The sequence below is a fragment of the Uranotaenia lowii genome, chromosome 2, assembly GCF_029784155.1.
Source record: "Uranotaenia lowii strain MFRU-FL chromosome 2, ASM2978415v1, whole genome shotgun sequence".
Lineage (NCBI taxonomy): Eukaryota > Metazoa > Arthropoda > Insecta > Diptera > Culicidae > Uranotaenia > Uranotaenia lowii.
Genome location: NC_073692.1, coordinates 15,056,614 through 15,080,814, shown reverse-complemented (window position 1 = coordinate 15,080,814; position 24,201 = coordinate 15,056,614). Strand labels below are relative to the sequence as shown.

The following is a 24,201-nucleotide window of genomic DNA, read 5'->3' as shown; positions in this document are numbered from 1 at the left end:
GTTCCTGAATGTTCATGAATGCACTTCGCAACTGGACGTACAGCGATCGGGTTTTGTTGTTGATTGCTATTGGATTTGTTGCTAAAATAAACACGCTACTCATGAATAAATTTTCAACAGCAAGTTCTTACATTCTCTTCTAATGGCTGATTCAAAGCTGATCTATTGCCTCCACTTCAGTTGATATATGTATGAGAAGTTTTTAGAATTATTTTATCTACACAAATGTTCGCTAACCCATGTTCATTGCCAGGTCGATAAACTCCATACTTCCAGATCGAAAGGCCTCCAATGATCTGAATCTTTTTTTCTTTTGAGCATGCGACATTTCTACACATTATTTACATCCTATTATGTCATTGGAAATGTTTATTCTCTTTTCTTGGGTCAAAAAACCTAGTTGAAAAATCCTTCGTCGTATTTGCATGAGCCTTGGCGAAATTAAATCGTTTTGGGTGTTATTTTCTGCTAAGCATCTAATGAATTAATTGGATGGCCTTGAGCTCAAGCAATTCGGTAACGTTGTACGATTAATTGACGCCTCAACGCTTGGATACAGTCATGAATGCCAAAGGTGGTCGTCATAGTCATACTGAACTGAATGCCTTATCTGGATTTTGGTGTTATTATTGTTAATCATCGTAAAAATCAGAAGTTGAAAAATTAGGGATTGTGGAGTCCCGGGTCTAGACTAGGGATACCATACGTACTCTTTTAAGAGAACATGTACTCTTTTTCGATCGAAAAATGAGCGTACTCTTCTTTTTGTAAAATTTTACCAAATGTACTCTTTTTTTGTCGGAACGAAAAAAAATGAAACTTTCTTGTATAAATTAAGGTATTTCTTCCGATACATAAAGATTAAATTCTTAAAAATCCAACTTTTTATGCATTCGTTGCACAACTCTTCAGTTTTGCTTGTTTTGTTAAATGTTTCAACGAGTACATTCACGATTTCAATCTGGATTCTTCGTTCAAAATTAGCGCCTTTGAGTATGCAATGAACTCCTGAACAGTAGGCAATATGCATAACAAAAACTTGCCAAAAAGCATAGTGCACAAATCAAAAGCAAACGAATCAGAAATAATGTTTTTGAAGGGTAAAAAACTACGCCTCTAAAAAACTATTTAAAATTAAGTTTTTTTATCAACTTTGGTGTGCTTTCTCAGTATAAAATCGATGCCAAACAATTCTTCATATTTCAAACTATATTTGGTGATTTTTTTCGTATATTTAAAATTTTTTTTTAAATACTTTTACATTTGAAAGAATAATACTAATTCTCGAAAAATATATGTAAAATGACCAAACACAACAATTTTAAAGCGGGTTTTCTCGAAATAAGCTTTTATGCACTTATGCCCCTGTTGTTGTTGTTGTTGTTGTTGTTGTATGTTTATTTAAAGAGGGGTTTTAGCCTTAAACTTTAACCCTCACTTAATAACCCTCACTCTGGAAGGTTGACATCACTGGGCAGACCAGCGAAAATTATTGACGCAAAAGGACTTCGTTCTCTTACTCGTTTTCAACAAGGATTCACTAAGCCAACTGGATGTCGCCAAAAAGTTCAATTGTTCTCACACATTGGTAAGACATTGAAAAAAGTTGAAATGAAGTGCCGAAAAAAGACAGAAGCCCCAGAATACACTGAGGATCAAATTTCGACTCTTTAATCCCGATACCGCTGGATGATAAAAAATTATTCCTGAAAATGTTTTGCTTTGGACGACGGAAGTTACTTTCCTCTTTCAAAGACGTCCATCCCCGGACACGATCGATATTATTCCATTTAAGGATAGTTCTACTACATCTCCGAACATTAAATAAAAGGTCAAACATAAATTTGAACAATTTGTACATCGTCATGTCCGAGAGAGGCATTTCTAGGTCATGGTTCAAGCCGTCTGGTTTGGCTATCAATGAAGATGTGTACCATAAGAGCAAGTTCACTGGTTGAGATGGAGTTGGAAATTTCGAAGGTTTACAACACATCACAACACAGTTGCCGTAAACCGGTGTTGGGAAAATCTGATATTCGAACAGTTTCGCGCTGCAAAATTTGTATCGTATAACACTTTTTGGCTGAGGGTGATATAAAAACACGATGTTTTGCAACACCGAACCGAGTGATAGAGTCGGCGTTGCAATACAGTATTCGTGCATGAAACGCTTAGGTGCTGCCATGTATATTATGCTCAAAACCTCAGTTGAGGGGAAAATAAAGGAAATTGAGCAATTTCAGGATTTAAACATAAAGTGATATTTTCTTTTTTTTTTTTAATCTTTTATCACTTAAATTGATACGAATTGGAATGAAGTTAATCTACTCTTTAAAACTTACAGCCAATTTTTTTCATGCCCTTGCCAATCGAATACATTTTGAGGCGCAGAGATGCCAGATAGCTGGGTGAATAAATAAATTCTGTTTGAATGTTTTGTTTGAGCGGTTTTCGGGAGAAAGTAATTTTTTCGCTTTTTTATTTGAAAAAGATATTCCGTCGGAATGTCCGGTAACAAGTTCGGAACGCCGTCTTTAATGGATCCATCATCTTCAGAAAACGGAACCCTCGCTGTTGATTCGACAAGTGTCAATCATATCAAACGTAAGGCGTCGTATCGGGAGTAAAATGCAGCTTGTGTCTCAAATACCTATACTTTTTATTTGTCATTTACTTCATTATCACTTTGAAAATGAAAGTTTTAGGAAGAGTTCAAAAACTTTATCAACTCGTGTAATCAAATGTACTTCAATACAAAACTCCTAATTCTACAGAATACAGTTTAATATTGGAATGCATTATAACTTATACAATACTTATTCATACATAAAATTTTCATATTGACACTACTATTTCAAGTTAATGATCAAGTAAAATGAATTTGATTTCAATTTTCAAACGGTGAATTCAAAATACAAAAACTCAGTAAAATTACTGAAAAGCAAATTCTCTTGGCATCGCTGGTTGCTTTCGATTTTATACCTTCGTATTCTATCACACCGGCTTTTGGTCTATGTTTCACGATAGAAAAATTCCCATCTGTGCTACAGACGTCAAAACTCCTACCACTTTTTCCCAACACCATTGGACTTGCTCTAATGAATGTTTGAAGAGAATTTTGATGCCGTTTCTACAAAAACATCATGCAGATGGACAATACGTGTTTCGGTCGAATAAAACGTACCGTAGCGTAGCGTATACTCATTCGATCCCATTTGTACCCAAGAACCAAAATCTGACAAAACTGCCTACGCCTTCAATTCCAATAATTCAAATCTTCTTCAAGTACATTTGAATATTTTCACAACTTGAAAGACAAATTCCAAAATTTTAGCAGCCTCCCCTTACTTAGTTCTTCCACTCAGTTTATGTCGTTATGAGTCAAGGGCTGATAGGAATAAAGCTCTAGTAATTGCTTTTGCTATTTTCGAGCAGTTTTGTGAGTCAAATACTTCGAATGGCATGCATATTTTCTATCCGGAGCTGGTTGAAAGTAAATGTTCTACTCTGCTTTTTCATATCTAGTTGAGCAAATGCTTTCAAATTTTGCCATTCAAAAGTTCGAGCTAAGTAAAAGCTATCGAAGCAATTGCTTTTTTCTTATTCATACCACCTAACAAGTCGTAGAGTTCAAGATTCAAATGATTAAGTACACAGCAAAAAAAAAAATGTAACGATGGACGATGTAATTTCTGGAGATGATGTTGTATTACGGATTTCTGTTGCGGTAATACATCTAATGATGTACACAACGCGAATACGTCATGAAATGTAATATCACAACCTTCTATGTGATATCGCATCAAGTAGTCAATGTGTTCCTCTGTTGACGTCCAAATTTGATTTCATTTCAAAAATTGAGAAACAGATTGTGGACTTCAGCTATATTTGTTAGGCGTGTAAGTACTACCAAAATTAATAAAAAATATAAGCAAACCCACAGCTTGAAAAATAATATCATTATTTTTCATTTTTTTTGGAAATTTGGGCAATATGGGCTATATGATGTTATCATATTATATTATATTATGCTATAATCATATTTCTAAATTGTTCATTATATCCGATATCTATATTTTATCAATTTAATCTCTGAATCTGAACTCTGATTCTAAATACAAATACGATATCTTCTTTTCAATCGCAAAACAGTGCTTCAGTTGCATCTCAAAAATATCTAAACTATCAATTGGAATAGAGAGCAGCGATCCGGATCACCATGATCCAGAACGCTTAAGCACTCACTCAGATAGGTAATCGGAAGGCGGTTCGCTTTGCCTAGGTACGAATGACTTCAATTAGTTCTGAACGGCCAACGGCAGTGAGCAGCGAGCAGCGGCAAAAACAAAATCATTCTAACAAATGACACTGACCCGTCGTACCTACTCTCGATCCGGTTTCGCGAGCAATGATTTTCAATTTCAAGTGTCTCATTACACCTGTGGAGTACATATGCACGTACGAGAACGTGTGTACCTGAACTTACTTTCATGGCTTTTACGAAAACCCTAAACAGGTTTCAGACTGTTGTGGCTGGCGATACGCTTCTACGGTACGTCCGTCCAGACAAAGCCAGCACCTAGTAAGTTGTCACTTTCGTTGGAGCGAACTGATGTTTACAATCTTGCAGGTTGTTTTTTTTTTTAAACATTAACACAATGGTTTCATTCAGAGTGGTTTATCTTCCTCTTTTTAATTATCGTTTCCCGGAAGTTTTCTCAGTCTGATGAATGAAGCTTCCTTCTATTAGCTGTTATGAAATTACCAACTCCTCGAAGACAATCTGAACAACGCGTTTAATGTTATCATCAACAAGTGATTGTATCTTCTAAATTCTGTATCTTTGTCGCATTGAATTAAGAAGGATTGTCATATATTTTCCAACCAGCTAGAGTCGTCAATCTATTCTGAATACTTCCTTAAAATATACTTTTTTGTTCTTAGTGTTACCGTTTTGGTTTTTCAAGTTATTGGACTCAGTTCAATGTGGTTAATGTGGATGCTATTAACATTTTGTACAGTCTAACAAACCTTCAAGCTTCTCTATTATTCCATTAGATACCTGACCCTACCGTAGTTGGAGGTTACTCTCTATAGCTGAAAAAACCTTTTATGGACAGCCATTTGGATAAGACCCTTTCATGATAAGACTAACCCGCCACTGCACGTGAATTGCGATAACACGAATGTAACGTCTCTGTTACAAATATTATTTTTCTAAGCCTCCGTTTAAAAATCATCAAACTAAAACACGCCGGCACATGGCACTCACCCTTCAACATTTCCCGCAACTCCTCGACGGCCTGGGCCTTGATCTCCGGCGTCTCGCGAAGTTCTTCCTGGGCGACCTTCCTGCCGAAGGGCGTCAAATCTTCCAGCTCGAAGCGCAGCACATAGTCGCCCAGCTGGACCGAGGGCAGCTCGTCCACCTCCGAAAGCATCGTCGGAACTCCTGTTCGGAGAGAGAAAACAGAGAAAAAAAAAGAATGTTTTTAGCACCCGTAACACCTTTTTTTAACATTTGTAATGCTTTGACACATTTTTTTAAAAACGAACTTACTCATTTTTAAGCCTGTTTAGCCGAAGCTGACAAAGGATAGCACAAATTTCTCGCTCGACTTGTTCTAAAAGATGATTTTATACCAAATGTTTTATTAACTTTATACAAGCCAACAAGCGTGAAAACGGCAATAAAATCGAGTGTTTCTACTGGTCAATCAACAGACTCACAATGATGGGCGCATCAACGGAGCATCGCCTTTTGAAACGTGATAATAGCGGCAAGCAGCTAAGCTAAGCTGAGCTGAACCCACATCATGTACCTAGTAGCTACTTAGAAATAAATGATGATTCCGCGGGGTGGTGAACCGTGTAATTCATAACATTATAGCGTGAGAATTTTCGAATTAGATCGGGGTTTTTTGTTGCCATTCCTTAACTTCGCCTTTACTGGGCTTCCGGTTCAAAATAACAAGATTGAGACGGAACAGATTTGATAGATCGACACCTATCGGCCATAAACACCTACTACTTATTGGGTGTGGTGCACGTGTTTGCTGTTCTCGGTTGTAGAGACACATAAGCAAGAATTAAACACCATGTCCGCAAACAGTTGTTTTTCCTCCTCCCTCCCTATGAACAATTGAATCAGTTTCAATCATCCTACTTTTATTTTCGAACCTCTATTGTCCGGGGCAACCAGACCTTTAAAAATTGATTATAGAAAAAAATCTTAAACACATCGCCAAGTTAATGGTGCGAATTTCACAAATTGGTTGGTTTTAATCGCTGCTGGCTATTTAGCAAACTAGTGGCGCGTGCTCTTTCTGAGCTCTCTCAATAATCCATCTATCAGGGTGGCTGTCAGTCTATAATATAACAGTGCCATCGTTATATTATAGACTGACAGCGGAGGCGATCTTATTTAGAACGAAAAATCACAAATCGAATATTGGTTCTTAGAACAAACTACATGAATCTCATAAAGGTTAATTTTCTGAGTGAATGCTTATAGCATATTGGAGATCGAGGGAATCGAAGATTTTGTCCAAGTAAAATCTCGCGGGAGCTTTCATTACGTTGCATGAAACAAAATGTAAACAAACATTTTTAAAAAATACATAAACTGTCATAAACTAGTCGCAACTTCTTTCCATTTAGAATATTTGTAGCCAGGACAACATATTCTGTATGTGGAATACTAATTTTAAAGTTATTTTGATAACTTTTGCAGCAGTTTTCTATGAATTCTTAAGATGTTTTATACGACACGTAATGAAAGCTCACGCGAAAAATATTCAGTTCAAGAAAGGAATTTACCGTAGTACCAAGAACTTACTGGATCTTAAAAGGTATTTAAAATAAGTGTCAACCAACATGTCAGAAATCTGCTTGCCATCAGTCTTATATCACTCTAAACCTGAGGCTTTTCATTTTCCGCACCTTCACTTATGGAAACTAATTTTTGACTGTAAATTTAGAATTCCATAAAACTTTTGTATTGAAACTCAATATTGCAACTCATAACCCTACCTCTAATAGGATACCAACCATTTTAACTTCAAAATTTATTATTATCTATTTAACACATCAACAATCTGGTAACCTTGTGATAGGAGTTTACTACTCACGATAGTCAACAGAATGAGCCAAAAAAAACCAAACCCTTATATCCATTATCTATTACTTATCACTTATCTTCTTATGAGGCGATATTTATGTGACCCCATAATTTTGAAACGGGAAATCAGAATGACTTGAAATTTCATATCCGAAGGTTTTCTTAGCCAAGGATGGGGTTTGTAAAATAGTTTCAAAACCCTCACATTCTATGGAAGGGGGTTCCCATAGAAAATATAATTTAAGTATGACACAACTCAAAGGATTTTCAGGTGATTTTCAAAAATAAAATAAAGAAGCATTATTTGCCGCAATAAGTGTATTTATTGTGCAGAATTATTTCTCTCACTCAATAGAGCTCTTACAATTTGTATCTGAAATTGAAATGACAAGATGATTTATTTCTATAAGTGACCTCTCCCTTTTTCATAACGAGAAGGTCGCATACAAAATTAACGTGTTAAACGATATAACTCGAATAATGATCAAAACGATTTTGATTTAAAAAAAAAATAATTCTCACTAAAATTGGTACGCAATCATAGTTTTTTACATAATGCGTTGATTTATTATTTAAAGTACTTTCTTCTTTGAAAACAGAAGTTTTCCATACAAAATTCAAAAACACTACAACACAGCTAGAAAAAACTGATTTATTTTTATCGAATATTGTTTTGCACTTTTGACACATCGAGATGACCGATCTAGAAATTGGACAAAAATTAAGTTTGCTTTGCAGTCTTTTTTTTTCAAAGATATTAAAAGACGAAATCGACAAATTTTAAAATTGTTTACACAAAAGTATCCGTTTTCAAGAACGATATCGGTATTTGTAATAAACATGGGATGCTACCTCCAAATTGCTTAGCAAAGAAATTAAGAACTAGTAGATGAAGGTAAACATTTATAACGATTAATTTAATTTGGGTAAAACAAGTTTACTGAGTAAGCTCATTATATTATAAAAAAAAATCGTTAATGTCATTAATAATTTCATGCTGATATGGAATATTCTTCAAAAAACCAATTTCAGCTTCAAGTTTATTTTGTGTTTCTTCCAACTACACATTAAAAAGGGTTTTAGTGAATTCAACAAGACAACAAAATTCAAATTTTTTCGAGGTAGGGGAGATAAAGAGCACGCGGGGCATAATTAGCACTCCTCTTTTCTACAAAAGTACGTATTTTCTTAAATAAATTTTAATAAGGATTTGTTCCGTACTACCTTTAGTATTCATTTCTCACCAAAAAAGAAATATCCTTATCATCTTTACAGAAATATAAAAAAAATAACCAGCTAGGTTCTCAAGTGATGAGAATATTATAAATTTTGAGCACCAAGAAATAAGCTTTTATGACCTTTAAATCATCTTGATATTAAATGTACGCACTGCAACATGATTTACACATTGTTTCTCAATTTTCACTATCATTAAATTTTTGATTTTTCACTTTAATCAATTGTTAAACGCGTTTTAACTTAAATTTGTTGACTCGGGGCAAACAGAGCACTATCAATCGGGGCACGATGAGCGTTTTCTGCCGTGTAATGTAGCAGCGAATTCAACACGATGAAGTCAACTGAATAATAGAGCTACAGCTTGATTGTTTTTTATATGACGATTTGGCCTATTGTGTAAGGTGTCGGAGAGGTAATCAGTAGACTCGAGTTCGATTCCTGGTCGAGGTAATTTTTTTCAAATACCATTCATGATTGATTTTTTCTATTGCACGGCTAGTGGTATCATCCGCCAAACAAAGCAGCAGAAATATAGGGGAGAATGAGGATACTTGATCCCTGGGGATACTTGATTCCTTAGCTATATCTCGAAACTGGAATGTCTTACAAAGATCAAATGTTCTAGAAAAATGTGCCAAAATGAGCAATATAACAATGCTTGTAGTTTAAAAAGTTTTAAGAAAATAATTGTTTGAGTAATTGAACTTTGTTTGAAAAATTTCACAAAACGTAACTTGAAGATCTTTTTTCAACACTTTAAAATGTTCTTTACATGGAAAATTATGAAAAAAATATTTGTTCCAATGTATCAATCGTTCGAGCGTAAAATGAACTTCATAATGCCGTATTTTCAAAACAATGGAAAACTCTCAACTTTTTTCAGAAAAAGTTTTCTAAAATGTTGATTATGGGTACAATTGATCCCCTAGAGTTGGGTACAATTGATCCCCCTTCCAAACGGCATATTCTTCTTCTGAATTGATCGTTATGATTGCTGATTACGAAATTACTAATATTTATCCAAAAACTAATATTTATCAAACAATTGTCTGAAGAAAAGAGCAAAAATAATTAATTTTCTCTTAATTATAAAAAATAGCGCCTTTAAGTATGCAATGTTATTAGCGTTGAGACAATGTTATAGAATTTTCTTCTTATGTCTGCTATAAATTGTGAAATGAGAACAAACATGACCAAAATAGTGAATTAACATTCTATCTTGGGGTTTTGTTTGAATTTTATACAAGGATTAGGGCTTCCTGAATAAAAAATCAAGTCTCCTTCAATAGGGGATCAAGTCTCCCTTAACTTCAGAAAAATCGCAATTTTTTTACTCCCACGAAAATGCTTCTAGTTCATCAACGGGTTCAAGTATCGTTCTAATTTTTGGAGCATAGAAACTTGAAATTACAAGCTGTCAGAAAATGTCAAAGACGGCGAGTTGCTAAATTTTTCCAAAAAGATATGGTGAAAATAAGAAAAGGGGATCAAGTATCCCCACTCTCCCCTAATGTATGAGCGTATGTGAATTGTTTGAATTCTACAAACAGACCTAGATTATTTTGTTATTGGATCTACGCCTCACCGTTTAGTGCAAAATGCATCGATTATGAATGGTAAATGAAAATAAATCACCTCGACCAGGAATCGAACTCGAGTCTACTGATTACCTCACCGACACCTTACACCATGAATAGGCCAAATCGTCAGGTGAAACAAGTCAAGCTGTAGCTCTATTATGCAGTTGACTTCATCGAGTTGAATTAGCTGCTAGATTTCCTGTTAGAAAACGCTCATCGTGCCCTTATTAATGGTGCTTATACTGCCCCAGAGGGGGTTCTCATTATGCCCCAACAGCGACTGGTTTTTCAGCTTTCAGCAAAAAAAAAAAATTAAATTGCATTTTTAAACGTTTTTATCCACTTTTTTAAGTTTCGGCCAATTAGGCAATACCGGTTAGTATTGATAGTAACTCAGAAAATAGCTGATCACTAAGAGCAAGTTCACTCGTGTTGGGAAAAAGTGGTCGAAATTTTGACAATTTTAGAACATTTTGAAAACTTTACCATGCAAAAACATTTTTAAGATCTGCGGTCTTCAAGCTTTTTTACAACACCTGTTCTATTTTCGCGTGCTGTGATAAAAAATAGCAATATACACACTGAACAAAAATTAACACTCAAAATACACTTGACAATTCACTTAGAAGTAAGGGCCAGGTGTATTTCTTCCTTTCAAGTGGTTCATGTACATTTCACTTGTATGTCACTAAAATTTCAAGTGAACGATTCGATATCTACCCATTCATCACTTGAATTTTAAGTGACTGGCATTTGAAATTCTATCGCCGGTCATTTGCACCGCAATCATTATTTTTATTTTGTTTTCGATTAAACTCGAGGGAGCATGTAAGTAGAGCAAAATAGTAATTTATTGGGATTTAAAGCAATGATATTTTTTCAGAGCTTGTTGGCAATGTCACTCCGAACTTGCAACGATTCACCAACAAAGCAACTAGAACTGGTAATAGGAAAAGGATGCAATTTTCATGAGAAAACATCATTCAACGTGGCAAGCATTGCAATGTTTGATGTAAGTTATTATAATAAATCAATCAATGGTCGTATCTTTTCCTTTTTTTTGTATTTTTCAGATATTGATACAATTTAGATTCCGGAGAAGCTTTTCGCGACGATTATTGCCCCTAATTTACCCTTATGTTTTTGCGTGGGAACTGTTGGACAAAACAAATAAATGAAAATATAATTATAAATTCTGAATGCCTGATTGATTAAAATTAATCTAAATAAAAACGTACAACCCTTAATGAATCATTGTTGTCTGATCGAATACAAAAAATATCACAGAAAAATCGCTTTGGCATAAAAATTTGAATGACCTGAGCCTACACTCACAATCCACGTGCTCGATCACTTTCAATTCACTTGACCGCTCACAGAAAATTTCCACTTGACGGTCACTCAAAATTCACATGAAATTACGTATGGACAAAATTCACTCCAGAGGACACTTATATTTTAAATGAAAATGATTTTCAGTGTACGGCTGAAATAGAAACAGTGCTGTAGAAAAATCCAACGCCCAAAGACTTTGAAAACATTTTTGTATGGTAAAATTTTAAAAATGTGCTACAAGTGGACAAATTTATACCACTTTTTTCCAACACGCGTTAATTTGTTATTAAGAGGGGAAGAAAAACGAACTAGATATGCGAAAAATGACATTCTATGTTGAGGAGTTAAATCGTTGGTGCCTATGATGATGGTAAAAATCATTCTTAGTGAAGATTAGCAACCTTGCTTCTTAGTTGTAGCAGTTTCCATTAAAAATTATTTTATTGACAACTTTTAAATTATTTTTATGTTTTAAGGAATCTTAACACATCTAAGTACAAAAATGTAAAATTTGATGCTCTTAGGAAGAATTATTAGCGAAAACTTGAATCTTTTGCTCGTATACTTTGTTTGACAAACTTAAAAAAAAAGTTATTTAAGACCCCCGATCGATTTTTTTTCCTACATAGTTCTTGAAATTGTTCCAAAAAAGAAACCGTAAGGCACCAATAATGCTGTACTTTTGAGTTTATTGCGCAAGCGTACGCCAAACAGAAGAAGTGAATAAGTATTGCTCCTAAGTCAATGAACAATATTAATAGTAGATAATATTCTTTTTTCAAAGGGAAAACAACAGAAAGGAAAAGTTCATTGCATAAAATAGGCCTCTAGGTAGTCGACTTCGGAACCACCTTCTGCTGGGATCATTCTTCCTGTCGCGACCGTTACACGATAATTATGAATTTTAAATGGTGCCTGCCTTCGACTAACTTCCTGAAGTAACTTGGCTGGTTTGCACACGATATAGTGATTTCCCAACAGAACGTAGGTACAACGGAGTTCAGTTTCAATCGCACAAGTTGGGTGGCGACCTTTTAACACGATCGAGTGCAGTCCAGTGCAGAGTCAATGCACTCGTCCAGTGCCCTCCCCAAGGTAGGTGGGTTTCCTGCCGCCAAAACTCCCGGGAAACTAGTTTTCATCCTCGCGGTGACTTCTTTCTTTGACGGTGCCATTCATACGCGATGCACTTTGTACACCGGCTGTAGAAATTGAGGAGGAAGAATCTTTCGTTAGGTATATTGATGAAAGTCGGAGCAAAATTTATCATGCTACTTACTAGTTGAAATTCTTAAGTCTGAAATATTCAATTTGAAAGATGACTATGGATTTTAGTCATAAAGTCGCTCATTTCATTTTACTGGTGTGATTAGAAATGAGATCGTCTATCAAACTAAATTAATCGCTAGCACATTTGCGTTTCCAACCGTAACGATGCACGAGCGAAAAAAAACCTCATACGCAATGAGTTTCGTGATAATATAGCCTCAATCTGTGGCGTAAATTGGTTCATCCATATAGGACCTCTATTAGTTATAGATCAGTTGGATAACAAACTGCATCCGATGATCGGTGCACTCGATAATTGAACTGGAAGAGTCACAGCCAAGCGGTCAAATGCGGTAATTTTCGTTGACTAGTAATTTTACAAAGTAGGTACCTAGAGATAGTCGCGAACTTAACCTTGACCATTCTCACGCAAACAGCACTTGAGTCACTGAGGTTTTTTATATGATGATGATGAGAGAAGACTTACTCCCCCCATCGCAGTACTACCAGAATCGACTTTCGAGCTCAAATAGTTTGTTATGAAATGCCAATTTTCCGAAGCAATTGAATTATTCGTCGACGTGAATCATGAAAGAGAGAGAGCCAGCTGTGGGTTTACCGCAACGCTGTCTGTCAGTGTTTTTCCAGTTTATCTGGGCCGATAACTATGTGAAAACATACGTGATCCGATGTCTCGAACCAAACCAACTATATGCATGCATACATCTAGTTGAAGCATGGAACAAGGTCGCATGCTTTCGCAAATATTGATTGATGCTTCCCACCAACCAACGAAGGGTTTCGAAGCTGATCCCAAGGCACAGTCAGTTCTTCAGTAGAAACACTCGCTTTTATCGCCTTTCTCTGAACCACCCCACTCCCCAAAACAGAAACTGGGACCATTGGGGCTGTGGCTCATTTTTCGTCCCATATGTGCCATTCACTGATCCCCTATAATCACTACAATTAACGAGTCCATTATGTAGGAAATTAAACCCGAAACCACTTTGTCGGCACTGCATGAGCTTACAAGCTAGGCGCAAGATACGCGACAACTCCAGAGACGCCACCAAGATTATCACAAACAGCAAACCGATACCGGGGACCGCTAACTCGGCACTAGCCTAGAATATTGATCAGATGTAATATTTTATTACGCCGACCGGAGAAGAAAAATTTAAGAAGTTGCTGCTAGTGCTCTCGCTCGCGAAATCGCGATTTTGTAATAACAAACAAGCCGCGCCGCGACCAGCAGCAACAAAAAACGGCAACGAAACGGTGCATCGTTCTCACCTCTCACTCAGTGCTGAGAATCGAATTGCTGCTGCTGCTGCTGCTGGCTGAGAACGGCATCCAGCCGCCCACTTGCTTGAGGTAGGTACCTAGGTTCACGAGTTTCGCTCGCTGCAGCAGGGTGGGCCCTCTCAATCGAACAGAATCCGATCAAGCAAGGGGGGTTTGCACACACAAAAAAGCTCCCACACCGGGTTTTTCATCGTAGGGTGGTTCATCGCATATCCAATAACGTTTGGTTTTTTAGTAAAAGTTATAATTTTTTTTTTAATTCTATGTAATTCTTCTGTTTTTTTCAAATTTAATTTAGCCATCTGGCTCTGAACGAACTTTAAAGTTCAAAAATCGAATCTGTAAATCATACATAAATCCCACCATTTCGGACCAAACTCCATACCAGTTCCAAAATCGAACGGTCGAACCGGTCATTTGAACCAAGGCTTCAGAGGATGATCTACCACTGATTGACCAAGAGGAACTGTCGGACTGACAGTTACGTTTTCGAAAAAGTATGACGATCAACTTAAAAGATGTAAGCTCTGAAGATTGCCAAGGAGCTTCAAAGGATGCGGATTAATTCAAATAGGGTGATTTGCCAATCGTTGCACAGCTCTGTTCGATTTCGGTTTTTATGCTGTATTTCAGTCATTTCAACCAAATTCACTCGATTTTTTTTGTCGAAGCACTCATACAGGATTGGTCAAGAAGATCCAAAAGTTCAAGTGTTTGAAAATAGTGACATAAAAATTTAAAAAATCATTTAAAACAGCTTGTCAGTGCTCAATAGTTGCACAGGAAAATTTTATGTCATGCATAATGTTGTCCGATTTTTAGTTGCACATATTTAAAATGTTCTTAAGGCTCAGCCACCATGTGGTCGATGAGGCTGATATTTGTTACGGAATAATAAGAACTTCTAGTTCAAATGCAATCTAATTTGGTGACGGCCCTTTTGAGGGGGGGCTGTCTTCCAAATAAACCGTCCTATGCACAATTGGAAAATTCGGACCCAAAATAAATAAAAAAACACAAAGCCGCCGGTTTGAGTTTCTGGAATAGCATTTATCACACGTGAAGTTTTCTCAGAAACTCAAATATACCTCTTAATTTGACCGAAACCATTTGAGTAGAGTGCTATTTGACCTTATTTTCCCAGTGTTGAGCTTATTTCTGTATATGGCCTACCAACATAAAATTGTATGTCTGCCCATAGAATGAACTAAAAGATATTTAATGCTTAATTTTTAAGTGCCTATTTACAGGTGAAAATATTAAAGATCGTGATGTTTTGCCCACCTTTACTCCTATGAAGAAGATATGATTTTATAGAACAATTGCTTTAGGACTGACTTGGAAGTCGATCGATTTTTACATAATATCAATTTAAAACTTGAAAATGGACACAACCACGCCCAAAGTTTCAGATCGGTTGACTGATTTATGCTCATGACATGGCCGTAGGAACGGGGGGGATTTTGGGGGTTAAACCTCCCCCCCATGAGGGTCCAAAAAAGCAAGCGAGGTATTCTACTCTAGACTCAAAATTTTAAATTCATAATCACACTATGATAATAGAGCAAAGATATCCAAGAGTAACTATCTGGGCTAAAAACTTATGCAAAATCCTCAAAAATCCATCCCAACCTTAAAATCTGCTACAGTTTTCAAAATTTTCCCACTGCTTCATAGAATAAGGTTGTCAGATTTTTTTCAGCACGTATCTGGACCGGACAAATCCATGCTGTTTTATATTAAAACCTGGCAAAAGCCGGGTATTTGATTTCAAAATTGTCGACCAAAATCCAGGCAATACCGGGAAATTTTGGTCAAAACCTAGGAATTGCTCATCAAAAATCTATTAAAAAAACTTTAAAAAACCTTTCATAATTATTTTTTTTGAAACATGCTGCAAAATGCAAATTACTACACAATTTGTTTTTTTTAGTTTGATTTAAGAATGAGAATGAAAACAAACCCGGGCAAAATCCGGGCTTTTCCAATGAAATCCGGGAAACGGGGCAGACCGGACTTTTCCCAAATTTTATATTAAATATCCTGGCCAATCCGGTTAAAACCAGGCAATCTGGCAATCTGATTATAGAAATTCAGTTCTGAATATTAAATTTTAAATCAAACCCAGGATCTGGTTCCATATTCCCATAAAAAAAATTATATTTCGACATATTTTCGTATTTCTGATTCTGTATCAAGTTTAGGATTCTTGATTTTCAGTTCGAGTAATAATAAGAAATTAAGAATGGAAAGCTGCTTTGAAATCCTGGCTCAAATTCGGTTTTGCATTTCATATAAAATTTTAATAATGTTTCTCGAAAATCACATGCATTTTCAGTAAATTTCAAAGTATAAAAAAAGAAGAATTTTGTTTTACATTCATATTCGAAATTCTTAAAATTTATTTTAGCACAAAATTTAAACATATAAAGCTTCTAGGTGGCGATCCAAAATTGAAAACTCAGATTCAGTTTAATCATTTGAAACTCACATTTTTAACCAGATTCACAAAACAGATAAAAAATTAATCATTGAAATGATGAATGAAATTAAACCAGCTCTACAGAATTTAAATAATAGATTCATGAATGAGGGCTCAAAGGCTTGGTTAATAAAGTTCTAATCTAGAAGTAAGATTCCTAAATCATATTTTTTGTACATTTCAAAAATCGTATAAAAAATTGGAAACAGATTCAAAGTTCAATTGAATGAGTTTTTCAATCAACATAAAATAGTTGAGAAATTCAAGAGAACATGAACTTATAAATTTGCTTGTCAATTCAATTTCCAAATATCATATTTTAAATCAGAATTAGTTTGTACATACAATTGAACTGAAAATCACAATTCTTAAGTAGAATTTGAGTAAATTTTTCAAAGTAATGATTCCTGCAAAATATCCCAAATAATATTAAAAAAATCATCCACAAGATTTTTATCATGGAATTGATTCTTCATGAAAAATATTTCCAGTTAAAGAAACATGTACCCACCTGATCTTCACTTAAAAAATCTGCATAAAATACTTTATTTTTTCAGTGTATTGTTAAACATTATTAATATTGCAGTTTTTAAAGCCTAATTTCAAACTAAAATCATAAATTTAGTTCAAGTTTGCATCAAACATATTTGATCCGAATTTTTTTTATCTCTTACTGTTTTTTATTTTGTAAAATTTTATTTATTTTCATCAAAGGTTAGAATCTTAGAATTTGCAAAAGAGTTTAGAAGATTGGGCTTGTTTGATTTGAGTATAGAATAAGTTATTTTTTAAAAGAAATTGAAGGCTACCCTAAAAAGAACTTATTTTATGATCAAATCAAATAACTTTGATCTACCAGACTTTTAATCAAATTCAAAAATTTTAACCATCGATGAAAGCAAATTTCTTATTTTGGCTTCATTATAAAAATTTAGCTCACCCTTAAGGCTAAGGACCACTGTTTTAAAGTTACTTTTTATGGTTTTTTTAAATGACACTTTATCATCCTTGTGGCATTCGTGTCTTCTCTGAAGTTACGATTTCATACAAAAACTATTAATGAGTACTTAAAAATGAATAATCATCTAGTTACAAACATAATTTGTTTTATTTTTTTTTTGTTTGTGTGTTGTTGGGCAAAACATCATAGGTAAAAATAAGTCACCAAACCCCCCCCCCCCCCCCCCGCCCAAGTATCATCTCTCCACAGTGATTATATCACAGTTTTTCGATACTTGGGAGCACCACCCGATCACTAACACCGAAAGTGAACCCGGGTATTAAGGTGTTGGCCCCAGGACTTTAAACCAACGTTCATCCATTCGGTGAGAGGTCCCACAAAGGCTGAAATTTGTTGCTCACGTCACACAACATAATACTACTTACTGTGACAACAAACCTCAGATCTACAAAGACTACTATTTGTTGTTCACTTCATACAACACAATACTATTCATTTTGACAACAAACCTCAGCCCTGCAAAGGCTACCATTTGTTGATCACTTCACATGACACAATACTACTCACTGTGACAACAAACCACAACCATACAAAGACTGTTATTTGTAGCTCCACTTCACTTGACACAATGTTACACATTTCCTCATCATACAACCGATATAAAATACCCTCGCTCGTAATACGGCTCATTGGCAAGCCCAGTCCTGGTTCGCCAGGGTTTGACTTGTCAGAGAGCAACCGGAGTTTAAGTGGGACACATTCCTAATTCGCCCGGTGTATTGCGGTCTCCTCCAAATCCTACCCATTTCATTTACCAAGCTTTCCCCCGCGGTGAGAAATTTTGGCCTCAAAAGGGCCGTGTGATTTCTCATAAAGCTGCCGCAAAAAAAAAAAATATTAAGTTTCACAAAGCTATGACTGTTAATTTCTCTGGATGATAAGAGCCAAATAAAGTTTCACTTAGATGTCTTCAGTTACGGCAACTCGACGGCAGATTCGAATTTCTGAGAAAATTGCACATCAGATAATTAATATTTCGGGTCTTCCAACCTTCGATTTTTGGGATTAAGGGTCGTAAGGCTATGATCATTTAGTATCCGGGCAGTTACAAACGTGTGTATTTTAAAAACTATTCATTTGATCGAAAACCTTTCTATAGAGGGAATGAAGGTGTTGATATGACATTTAATGTAAAAATATGAAAAAAAATCAATGATTTTAAGAAATATTCTAACTTTTTCATAAAATCTCTTTTTTTACCTTTGCACACTTTTTTCAGTTATGTATTGATTAGTTTTTTTTACCACAGAAGCAAAACCTTTGCAAAATCATGATATTTTACACAAACTCACCTGGAAAAAGCAATTGGAATCTGGTTGGAACCTTTTCATGAGTAGGCATCTCGAAGAATTTGATCTCTGAAATCCGGTTTTAACATAAATTTTTTTGTTCATCAGAACACATCTGTCATATTGCGTAAAAACCGGATGCACAGATTACGATCTTTGGAACTGATCATTATTAGTTATTTACTTGGTGTCTACTAGTCAGGCAACACTTTTTGCCTACCGGAAATGGATTTTTTGCATTATTGAAGGAGGCTGCATTCAGTTATCCCCAATAACCATAGACTTTTTACCATATTTAAGATCAAGGGTTCCACTACGATGCTTGGTTTGAACTTCGTGAGCATCCTAATACTTCTTAACCATTTGGTACAAAAAAAATCAGAAAAAATCAACAGTTCATGAGCTTTAAAGTCAACAATGAAGAATTTTCGAGGCGCAAAATGCGTAATGGGAGCAAATTTGTGCAAACTTATTTTACCATGTCTTTTTGCATCGTAATTATCTCAAACACACGTTAACTTAAAAATCTATCAAAAATAGGCAAGATAGTCCTTTCCATTACCAACACAACGCTACTAAAGTTTTGCATATCCGAGCTCTTTTAATGTAGATATCACCGAAATGAAGTGCCCGGATACTAAATGATCATAGCCTTAGTTAGAGTGTCCGTCCCGGGATTTCCCGGGATTTCAAAAAAATCGGGAAATCCCAATTCCCGGGAATCGTAGTTTCATTCCCTTTTTTTTTCATTCCCGGGAATTCCCGACATGTATGAAATTATTTCTCTGGAAAAGCCTGAAATCCTCCGGAATCATTCTTATTGTTCTTTTTGAAAATGTTCTCATACAAAACTCATTGAGAATATGTCGATTCCAGTAGCAGTAGACATTTAGCAGCCATTTGGTGCATTTTTTTTATTCAAATAGAGTAGTTTAAAAAGATTATATGTATTTCCACGCCGTAATCACGCCGAAAACCCACAACAGTTCGAAAAATATATGAAAATCCGCGCAGCAGGTTGACAGATTGTGTTTTCTCAAAATTCATGCACTACATTTTTTTTTTTAAATGATAAATTTTTAATGGCCCGCCACACTCCCCCACACCAAAAAATTCAACTGAGTTTCTCAACATGTCTGGTAGCAAAAGGCTTTGAAAGCCAGATGAACTTCAAAACCTCAAAATGAAGAATACATCCTTTTTTTTTTACATATGAAGAGCAAATATGTAAAGTGTTCAGAAAAACGAAAAATGGTTGGAATAATGAAACAAATAAAAACATTTTTTTTTACCAACCCCTAATTGCATGGATGAATTCTTCATTTGACTTATTCAGGTTTTTTTAATAGTTCGTTAGATTGTTTTTAATTTATCATTGTTGAAAACAGTTTGAATTTATTTAATTAAAAATAAGCTAAAAAACATTATGATGTGTACATTTTGAACAAATTATGGGCTTGTATGCACGAAAGGTTCGATAAGCTATGTATATTTTAATCGAAGTGCATATATTTAACTTGTTTTTGAATATTTCCCGGGAATTCCCGGGAAACAGGCCACCAGATTTCCCGATTCCCAGGAACGTGAAAATGGCCGAGAAATGGACACTCTACTCAGTAGCGTGTCTGTCCCGGGATTTCCCGGGAATTTGAAAAATTCGGGAATTCCCGATTCCCGGGAATCATAGTTCCATTCCCGGGAATTCCCGACATGTATGAAATTTTTTCTCTGGAAAAGCCTGATAGTCTCCGGAACCACCATTTTGATGTTCTTTTTGAAAATATGATGATACAATATTAAAATAAAAAGATTTTTTTTAACTAACCATAAATTGCATGAATCAATTCTTCATTTTACTTTTTCAGGTTATTTTATAGTTTGTTTGACTGTTTTAATTTATCATTATTGAAAACAGTTTGATGTATTGATTAAAAATTAGTTTAAAAATAACATTATGAAGAGTACATTTTGAACGAATTATGGGCTTGTATGCACGAACCTTTCGCTATGTATATTTGAATCGAAGTGCATATATTTTACATGTCTTTTAATAATTCCCGGGATCCCGGGATTTCCCGGAAACAAACCACCAGATTTCCCGATTCCCGGGAATGGGGAAATGACCGGGAAATGGACACTGGACCATCCAGATGAAAACTAGAGCCGCTTCAGTAAATAAAAGAAAACGACCCGATACTAACTGGCACAAGTCTTATTCCGAGATCCGACGACAATCTTCACCATGGCAAGTGTCAATACAGTAGCTTGACGTCCCCCATTATCTCTGTTGAAATGAGTACCTAATTCAACGCGGGTTTCAGTGATGAAATTGAGTTCCGAAATTGCCAGTATGTCCTTCCAGTAGTTGAATGCGATCTCACGCATGCTAACCGGGGTGAAGCTCCACGCTACGAGAGTAACTCATGCAAACTCCGCTCCTGGTTAATCCACCGTTCGACCTCTGCGCTGGCCAATCTTTGTTTCGGATGCAGAGTCTCCTTCTCTAAGCCGTCAAAAATGAACTCACGCTACTAAACGCAGCAGAAAAAACTGTATGGAAACGTTAGATTTTCGAGAATATGATCTCGTTAGATACTAGGTACTTACCGAAACGACCGGAGTATCTTACGAATTCCTTCTATATTTTATGACTGATCGGAGTTTTCCGTCCATGTATTTCCAGTTTCGAGCAGAAATCGAAAATTCAGATACCGCCATCCGATTTAAAACCACCATCACCTTAGCACTATTTAAAGGGATTCCTGTTTTGGGGAAGTTTTTGGTAGCAAGAGATTGTAAACAAATATAACACAATAATCAGGGCTACAATGATGAAAAATTATGATTTCTTGGCTAATTTAGGGAAGAATGGAACGGGAGTGTCCTGTCTGTTGTCTGTGATAATACTGCTGTATCTTGAACAGCACAAGGAAGAAGCAAAATATTTTGAATGTTCGCTAGTTATACACTTTTTCAAAAATTTAAACCGTCCTAAAATGAGATATCTTTGCCATTTTTTTTAAGAATAAAACTACATAATAATGTGCGTAGAAGCAGGAAACGTTCGTTCAAAATGCAGAAACATGTTCCTAACCAGCTGAAATTTTTAATCCCACCCGCATTTGAAACCCAACTAGTTTTCACTTCTACTTAAAAGAAGCATCCACCCCTGTATCTAATCTATGTCAAGATGGCAAAACGGTCAAACAAAGCACAGGAAAGTTCAAAGGCACGGATGCGTTAAGTTCTAGTTCAAGTGCAATTGAGCGAGCCGGACGAGCAAAAAGGCGCCAAGACGCAATGCGTTCAGCATAAAGTGCTGCTTGCACGTGCCACACGGTTCAGTTGAGCAGTTATTTGTTCTAGATTTCATGTTCACTTACTGTTCATGAACGAGAAGATTTCCTGAATAAAAATTCTATAAACGTTCTTTATTTAGTAGAATCTTGTGTTCAAAGTTTTGAGTTCTTAGTAGAAATTCAAACGATTGAGTGCAAAAATCCCAGTGAATTCCTAACATTTTAACTAGATGTTGTTCGAATTGTAATTGTCTCCATTATCCTCACACAGAGTCACAGTCATACAACAAACAAATTAACCGATCGGATGATATTTGCAGGCGCACTCCGCTTGTCGTCATAACGAGTGAACTGTATAATTAGGTAGCTAGCTTCATCTTAGCTCTCAGCGACGACAGTCAATTAACGAGTCAACAATTCATCGCGCCAGGAATGGTGCGCAAAGTGTGACTAAAGACAAACCATTCCATTCCGCTTTAAATAATGATTGAGATCTGCTCAAGCACAATGCAGTTCAGAAGTCACTGACAAATTAATCAAAAATGTCCCGAGAAACCCACGATAATCAGTTCTGGCGAAACAATTTCCGACTCCGGCTCAGGCGGTTGTAAGACAATGCCAAGACGAATGACGGTGAACAGAGATTATGGACCTTGGGATTGATCTTCCACGCGCAATCTTGTCTCTTGACACACGTGTCAATGGTGCGGATTGAACCTGCGTTTGGAATCGTTCTTCAGTTTTTTTTATCCGCAAGTGACGCACTTGACGAGCTGGAATGTCTGATCGGGGGAATACCTTGATACCGCATGAGCTCACAAACCCGAATGATGTTAGCACAAACAAATGATGCAAATACGCTGGTATTTTGGAAATCTCTCTTCAGATGTAGACGCAATCCAATGTGATTCTTAGAATTTCTTTGGTCGACCTAATTGGCACCTGATATGATATTTAAACAGCGCAATTACTCATTTCATCGAATTCCCCACAGCAATATGCGACGAATTCCAAATTGCAAAAAGAAGATAAAATTAGAATTCTGCGTTTTTAAAAACAAACTTTATTTAATGTTTGAAGAATACTAGAAAAAAATAGAAACAACAAAAAAAACTTAATTTTCAGTTCTATATTGAGGTTGAATAGCAATTCCAATGACTTATTTCTCTCAAATTTTTTTTTGTGTTTGCCTCATTCGTCATTTCTTTGTGGCATCGCCATTGGGTGGGGATCTATGCAGTTAAAAAACTCAACTGTACGCGAGTCAACTGCACACTACGAGCAGCTGTATTTATTTTATTTTTTCATCAACCTAGTGAGAATGCTTACAGCTGCCGCCCGCCCCGCCGGATACAAGACGAACAGACATAGATTAATGGGCCCGGAATCTCTCTCATGGCGACTCATGATGGGGGGCTTCTCTGTTCTGAAACAGCCTCGCGGAAGATGATCGTAAAACAATCAGTGATGCACATAGCCAGCAGCTACGTTCTTATTGGCAGAATGTTTTGCAGTAGGTTAACGCACTTAATATTTAACTGCCTTTTTTTGCATGTTGGGTAGTGCAGTGGATGAGTGAGAAGATAGTAAATTATTGAAAAAATCATCAAAAGTTGGCACAAACTAAAAATTAAGAAATAAAACTTCGACAAGATTATCTAACATCGGTAACGATGTATAGTTCGAAGATCGGTTGCCCCAGTACACCTGTTTGTTCTACATCCACAGATTATATATTACGAAAAAAAACGGTATCCTTTGCTGAGTGCTATGATTTGCATCCCGCTTAGCCCAAAATGATGCAAACGGCAGTGAAAAATTGACATTATCACCCCCATCCTAAGCCTGTATGCCATGCGTGCCAGAAAGTGTTTTGGTTTAAGATTCTTTGATAAAAATGAACAAGTTTAAAACATAAATTTTGAACAGAAACTCCTTTTTTTAATTATCAAAAAGAATCTAAAATTATAAAACTGAATAATATTAAGGAAATTAGAGAAATAAAAAATACTATTGTAATTTTTTATTCGTGCTATTTTTTCTTATTTTTGTTGGTTTTGTAAAAATTACAAAAAAATACCACAAATAAAAAATTACGAAATTTTCAAAAGTTACATCAATGACGAATATAAAGAAAATCACTGTAATTTAAAATAAATGGCAAAAAAAAATCCAAAAAAATTTAAAAAAAATCAAAATGACGAAAATGACAAAAATTACATCAAATACAAGAATGACAATAATGTCAAAAATGGTAATAAT

At 35.6% G+C, this 24,201-nt stretch overlaps 1 protein-coding gene across 4 annotated transcripts in view; it reads right to left on the bottom strand.

Moving 5' to 3' along the window:
* The window catches only part of LOC129747436 (alpha-tocopherol transfer protein-like), a 47,403-nt gene that overhangs the window by 2,332 nt on the left and 20,870 nt on the right, over positions 1-24,201 (bottom strand). For 3 of the 4 annotated variants that reach the window (XM_055741663.1, XM_055741664.1, XM_055741662.1), the window contains exon 2: positions 5,273-5,452. In XM_055741663.1, the coding sequence (XP_055597638.1) occupies positions 5,273-5,441 (169 nt within the window). In that variant the 5' untranslated portion in view covers positions 5,442-5,452. Of the gene's footprint in view, positions 1-5,272; positions 5,453-5,560; positions 5,625-13,573; positions 13,706-24,201 lie in introns of those variants that run through there. The other variant, XM_055741661.1, reaches the window with a different exon arrangement.